The 7,329-nt window shown below is 27.6% G+C and overlaps 1 protein-coding gene across 1 annotated transcript in view; it reads left to right on the top strand.

The window, feature by feature from the left end:
• The first annotated feature begins 61 nt into the window (after positions 1–61).
• Positions 62–7,329, top strand: part of Cubn (Cubilin) — a 55,123-nt gene continuing 47,855 nt past the window's right edge. The window contains exons 1-5 of the mRNA XM_008194200.3: positions 62–202; positions 4,333–4,462; positions 4,512–4,676; positions 4,733–4,909; positions 5,672–5,775. Coding sequence (XP_008192422.2) covers positions 132–202; positions 4,333–4,462; positions 4,512–4,676; positions 4,733–4,909; positions 5,672–5,775 — 647 coding nt within the window. The 5' untranslated portion in view covers positions 62–131. The remainder of the gene's footprint in view (positions 203–4,332; positions 4,463–4,511; positions 4,677–4,732; positions 4,910–5,671; positions 5,776–7,329) is intronic.

The following is a 7,329-nucleotide window of genomic DNA, read 5'->3' as shown; positions in this document are numbered from 1 at the left end:
ACAATATGATACTCTCTACGCCCCTTAAAAATGATACTTAGAAAAAATGTGTTTGGAACAGTTCGATCCGATCATTCTCCAAAAACGGTTGTTAATGTGAACTTGATAATGTGTTTGTGTGTGATTTTAAAATGATTTTGTTGTATTTCGTTTTTTCTTGTTTTTACAATTTTGTGTTTGGAGTTAATTATTTTGGACCACAGTAAGTGTTGTTGTCTTAAATCTTAAAGGAAGCTAAAATATAATATTTCTCAGAATAAATTATTATTTATTATTGAGCAAGTTTTCAGGTAATAGGGAGTAATTTGTATTCTAAAAAATTAAGAAATTACATATTTTTATTGTTTAGTTTTAATTAGTTATTGTGCTTTCTTATTGTTGTTACAATTTTGTGTTTACTTTTGAATTTTGAAGGAATGGCCTGGGCAAAATAGTTATTTCAAAAAATTTAACTTTATAATTTGAAATCATAATAATAATTATTAATAAGTATTATTATTATTTATTATTACTATTATTATGTTAAGGTTAAGGTTAAGCTTGCAAATAAATCTAACAGTTCAGGTTTTTTAAAACATTTTTTGTTGTTGTCCTAAATCAAGATTAAATTTTTGAAAATATAAATTTTCTGAAGTAACGGTTATAGTTTGTAAGTAGGTCTTTGTGTTACGGAATTATGAAATATGTTGTTAGGAAAACTGCAGTATTAACTACAAGTACTTTTGCAAAAAAAATCTTAAATTTTCGTCGTCCCGGAAACAATTTTTAAAATTTTGTCTAAAAGAAGCCAACATTTTTAAAAAATGGTATGTTTCTACTTTTGGTCAAGCCTGTAAACAGGGATTTTAGTTAAGAACTGTGATTTTTTTGAATGAGCTAATAAAATACACCGAAAAATCAACAAATAAATCAGTAATTGTAATTTTTTTCTGAGCATATTTCAAACCAGAAATAAAATTATTTTGCAAAATTAAAAAAAAAAACAAAATTTACTAAATTAAGCCAGAAATTATGTTAAATCATTAAAATGAATGTTATTCTAAGCTGTTTCATTCGATCTAGTTCATTTGCAAACCTAACCCTTTTGAGATCATTTGATTTTTTTAGATTAATGGTCTATTAGTCAATTTTCAGTGAGATTTCTCCAAAAACAAAAAATCAATAAATTTAGCGCGTTCATTATCATTAGACAAAATCAGGAATATTTCGCAAATTATTGTTAAAAGTAACCCAGAAATTCTAAAAATTAATCCAGAACTGGTATATGGACATAATTTTTAGTTTCAGTTTAAGTACGCTATTAGGGGTTAAACATTACGAACCGGTTTATGAAAGCGGCATTAATCTAATCCACAAGTAAATGGATTACGTGACCAAAAATATCCAATTTAATTGATTCATTCGCATTGTTAACTTTTAACAACGAATTAAAAATTGGCGAAATTTTCTATAAAGTGGTCCTAAGCTTTCTTCGATAAATTGTGGTAAAATTAGTTGAACATCTTCAAATTATAATTTTATTTAGCTCGATACGCGATTACACGGTGTTCCACGAAGGAGTGCAAATATTTTAACTATAAATTAACAATTAAAAATTAATTGATGCGTATTTTTGACATACCATTAGGTTTAAATAAAAGTTAGAGATGATTGTGCATTTCTGACAGTAAATGACAAAAACTATATGCAGCAAATGGTGGAAAAGAAAACATAAAAAATGACTTGTTTTGGGAATTTTTTTAAAATTCGCCTACAGTGTGGTGGGCTTAGCTTCTGCCTTTTGCAGCTCAATTATTAGTAAAGATGAACGTTTGATATTTGTTGACAATATTTATACTCTATAGGTAGCCCAGTCAAATTAGACAAAAATACGGCGATCGGTGGAAAAAATTCCTAGAAAGTTGGAATTTTTTTTAAAAGCTTCCTTTACACTTGAGTAGTCAAAAGTCCTAGAAGGTGGTGGGCGAGCTCGAGGACGGGGAGGGGGCTAAAGCTGTGTTTTTTGTTTTTTTGCTTATATCTTTTGCTTAAATCTTTTTTTGCTTATATTATATCGTTATTTTGCTTATGTTGCTTATATTGCTTATATTTTGCTTATATCAATTTTATATTCTTACCAAAATTAAAGCCGATAAAATTTCCTACAAAATGGTCCTAACGTTATTGTTGTAGGACTAACCGTAAGCGAGCTACTAGCTTTTGAAGTTTGGTGTCTGCATGACACTGCATAATTAAATATTAGTATATCCATAAGTGTTTATATGGAAATAGTGTGTGTAAAGCGTCTTCCAACTAAGCTAGGAGAGAAAAAAAAGGAAGGAAAATATTTTCTTTTCTCGGGCTCTAGAATTGAAGATGACAATTTCGCATGTGAGGATGACCCAGAAGATATAATAGAATGAACTGTTAGATTCAGTGCTTTCAATTTATTATAAGTTTTATTCAAAATATCTATATTAAATTATCTATTTATTAATATTATACTGAACAAGAACTTTCAATGTTGGAGACGAAGACGAAAATGCAGCGTCAAAAAAAGATTTCAGTGACCTTCATGTCTCTCCCTTTTTCCTCAAATAATAATGCACTTTTCACTTTCAATTAGAGATCTAATCATTAATAATTATTTTACAACTTTATCAATCTCATTTAAAAAATAATTTGGTAAAATACGACGTTGGTGGTTTTATAATTTTAAAACAGCTTATACATGTCCCTAAAGTTTTTTCAAATCGGTACAGGGATTACTTTAAAAAAATAAAAACCAAAAAAATCGGTTATACAACTTTAGTTTTAAAAATTTATAAAAAAATAGCAACTATGCTTTTTTTGATGACATTACGAGGTACGTGTTGAATAAGGTCTAACTCACTTATTAATTAAATTTGATTGATCTGAATTTCTACTATAATCAAAAAATATTTTTTTAAAATGTGTCCTAGAGCATAAACAATATCTACAAAATATCAAAACTCAAACTTAAATAATAACTAAGCTACTGGGTGGGCTGGGCCACCCTGTATATTCAAGTTATGAATTTTATGAATTATGTTTCAAGTCTTTAAGCATGTTTTTGAATTACAGAGCGAATAAATCTAAATAAATCGATACTGAAACACGATTTGGGATAAGACTAGAAAATTACTAAATTCAAATTACTTTGTTTTTCAGTGTTTACACATTGTTAAATTAGAAAACTATTTTTTTAGAAGATTTTGCTTGAAACTAACTATATTTTTTTAATTAACTGAAAAATCAACAAATACATCTATAGTTCTAATTTTTTGACTTATTTTAGCTTATTTTCAATCAGAAATAAAATTATTTTGAAAAATTAAAAAAAAAATACGAAAATTTACCAAATTAAATCAAAGGTTGTGTTACACCTACCTGTTTCTAGTGTATTAACATGTTTTTGAAGCTAACGTTCTTTCGAAAACGTTTGCTAAATCTTACTGAAAAATCAAAAATTACATATGAATGTTATTTTCAATTGTTTTATTCGATTTAGTTCATTTGCATACATAAAAGAATTTTGAGATCACTTAAGTTTTTTTTCAAAAATTGTAAGTCCAAAAAATTTTTGTATTTTATTCAAGTCCTAAAACAGGTTTTAAACTTACAGTTTTCACTCACATTCCAACAAAAACAAATTAAACAATCATCAAATTTAATTTGTTTTTTAGACAAAAAATCAGGAATAATTTGCAAACTACTAAAATGATATATTCTTTTATGTTTCAGCACAATTTTGGTGTAAAAATTAAGCTTTCTTCAATAACTCGTAAAATTGTCTAAAAAAATATTATTTGATTTAGCTGAATTTTGAGCAGACTTTCAGCAAAAATAAACCAAAAAGTTCAAAACTTTATAAGATAGTAGTACTTTTTTGAAGCCATTAAGCACGTTTTGAACTATGCGTGTTCAAAGCTTTTGTGAGAATTAGCTAAAATAGGGCGAAGAAGTTGATAATTACATTGATTTTCTGTTTACAATCTTACTTTTAGTCAGTTATTTAGAGAAAATTATGTTTATTTTTTGAAAAAATTGACTTAAGAAACCTATTGAAAGTTCAATAAGTTCGGCTTAGTTTCTATTTTTAAACCAAAACCTCACTTTTTTAATTTTGTGCTCATAAAAAAATTGTCAAAAATGGTAACAATTTCTTCATACAAGTTTTAAACAAAATTTTTAGTTTTCAGAATGATTCTGCCAAAAGGAACGAATTTTTTTTATTAACTAGAAACAAAATTATTTCAGAAAATATTAAAATTTGACAATAAATAATTATTAAGCTTTTCCGAAAATTTTGTAAAGCAGATATTTTTTCAGACCTAGAATAGTGACTCAGGATGGGCACTTAATATTTTACGCCGCAGTTCACAAAAATATTAGTTTGCAAACCCAAGGACGAGGAAAAATACATGTTAATGGAATTGACTTATCACAGGCAGCTAAATTAGTAAGTAATTATTTATGTATTTTTTTTAGTGAATTATGATGTTTTTTAGACCAATAGCGCATTCGATGCCATGAAAAAATACCAAACAAATTTCGAAAACACTTTCGAAAAAATCTCCAAATTTGAGCAGCTTCTGGACGATGGTTTGATGCAAAAAATCACGACATTGAATGGGAGAACAAACGGAACAACACAAGAGGGAGTAAACAGTGCTGTACACTTTTAACAAATCAAAAATAAAAATTAATCCATTTAAATAACTGCTTTCAGTCTTTGGTGAGAAGCGTTCGAAGACTAAACCGAAGAGTCAATGCTTTGCAAAAATCTGTAAAAATGTTGGCTGACCTTTTAGAAGATGATGATTGTCAGAGTGATCCGTGCAAAAACGGTGGAACGTGTGAAGATTTATTCAATACTTTTCTGTGCCATTGTCCACCTGAGTGGGAGGTTTGTCAAAACTCGAAAGTGGAAAATGAAGGAAATTTTTAGATGACCGTTAAAAATTTCAATTCCTTATTTGTGAATCTTAAATAAATCTTATAATAAGAATAATAATAACAACCTTTATTAACGGCACTACATTTTTACATTTTTATTTTACAATAAGTATGAGATATCCTCGATTTATGCAATGATCGCGCAAACGTTTAACAATTTAGCACTTTTTTAGCAATTTTTTACAGAACGATTGAACAAAACACAAGAGCAAATTTTAAAAAAATCTATACTATTACAACAAAGATTACATGAATAACGAACACTAAAACTAAACATCACATCAAATGAAGTCAAAAAAAATGAAGCTGTTTTACCTCAGTACCTTAAAAATTATCAAATTCAGTCAAAAATTACTTACTTTTTGTTCCGCGCTTTGCATATTATTAAACTAAAAACTATTTTTTGTCGAAAAATTTTGTTAAAAGTGGTTGAACTATTAATTATTATCGAATTTCCTTCGACTTTTCCACAATCTTTTGCGCGATTTTAATAAAACAGTCTCAGGGTCGGTTTACAGAAAGCGAAATTATGATTTAATTCGAAATTAAACTAATTCGAATAGTTGCCATTTAAAATGCATTGACAAATACCAAGTTAATCGTGATTAAAATTTAATCGCAAAATGTTCAGTAAACCGGCTCTAAACCTAACTGTGACAAAAATTATAAGTATAATTTTTCGCTTTTTTACATTTATTAAATAAAATTTCAGGGCCCTGTATGTGACAAAGATGTGAACGAATGTGCCAGATTTGCAGGAACGGATTTAGGGTGTCAAAATGGGGCCACTTGTGTTAACAGGCCCGGCTCATACGAGTGAGTAAACAATTTAATCCTTTGCTAGATTATAAATAAAATCGGATTCAAAACAAGTGTTCTTATTTTTGCATTTCTGTACAAAATATCATTCAACAACCCTAAAAGTAACCTAGGAAAGCTTCTTCTTTACAAACATCGTTTTAAATGTTTCAACTTTTGAATTATTCTAGATAGTAAATGTAATAAATATTTTACTTAAAGAATAAAAAGAACCTAGAATCTTGTGTATTTGTTAGTTAATTTAAAAACTTTTGATTTGGATCACTTTGAAGAAATTGTAGCAAAATCGGAATCAAAATTGCACTTTTTCAGTTTTTCTTTCGTAGTTTGAAAAATATCGTTGAGATTACTGCAGCCTCCAATATGATTTAATTATTTAATTTTCCAATTAAAAATTTTGTTCATTTTTGGTTTTCTTAGTGTCCTTAGGAAGTTCCACAAAATCTGTCTGAACATTGCATTTTTTCAGTTTCTCTTCTATTATAAGAAAAATATCGTTGAGACTACTACACCAAAGTAAATGACTAATTTAATTATCTTTTTTTTACTATTATTTGATTATTTAATTTTAAAATTAATTTTAAAATTAAATATTATATTTTAAAATTAAATAAATAATTTTAAAATTAAATAATTTGTTATTTTTGATGTTTCTTTTAATATGTATTTTTTTCTAAAGTACCTAGTAAAAAATGCATCAAGGTTTGTCTAACAAAACCTAAGAAAATTTTGTAGTTAAATGGATCCTTTGAAAAAAAGTTCAAATGTGACATTACTTTTGCAGTTGAATATTTTGAAACAAAAATTTTGGTTCTTCTATTTTAATTTCTTAACATGCTAAATTACTTAAGTTCAAGTAAAAGTCAAGTAAAATGTTTTAGGTCTTAAATTATCTGTGAAACACGATGTTGAAGGTAAAAATTTACTAGAACACGTAATTTTCTAGAAATACGTCAAAATTTGCCTCACCTACGCTCAAATACAGTTTTTGCACTAATAGTGATTTTTATGGGGATCGATTTTAGTTTGTAATTTTGAAAATAATTCAAATACAAAGCGATCAAAAAGTCCTTCTGTCAAGTAAGCTTAGAAATTAAAGAACGTATGTCTGCGGAACTCAAACCAAATGTCAAAGGAAAAATGCCAAAAAAATTAATTAAATTAAATTGTTTTTGGAATCCAGTGTGGCCCCATAGACACCATTTGCGGGTCGTGTAGCGTTCGGGTGTTATTTGTTTACGTTTCAGGTAATTTCAGTTTAAATTTTGACAGCAGACTGAACTAATACACGACACCGGACACACGTTCTCAATTGATGCGCCTACTTGACAGAAGGACTTTCTGATCGCTTTGTATTTCGCTGTTTTCTTTAATTTAAATATTGTTTCACAAACTAATATGTTTTTTTAACAACTAAAATTAGAATCTATTGTACTCTTCTGTTAATCTTAGTTCTTTTAATTTGCATCACTTTGAAGGAAATAGTACAAAAGTTCCGCAAAATCTGACTCAAAATGGCATTTTTTCAAGTTCTCTTCCGTAGTATAAAAA

The sequence above is a fragment of the Tribolium castaneum genome, chromosome 9 (genome assembly GCF_031307605.1).
Source record: "Tribolium castaneum strain GA2 chromosome 9, icTriCast1.1, whole genome shotgun sequence".
NCBI classification, from domain to species: Eukaryota; Metazoa; Arthropoda; class Insecta; order Coleoptera; family Tenebrionidae; genus Tribolium; species Tribolium castaneum.
The sequence above is the reverse complement of the archived record's forward strand: the minus strand, read 5'-3'. Positions and strand labels throughout refer to the sequence as shown.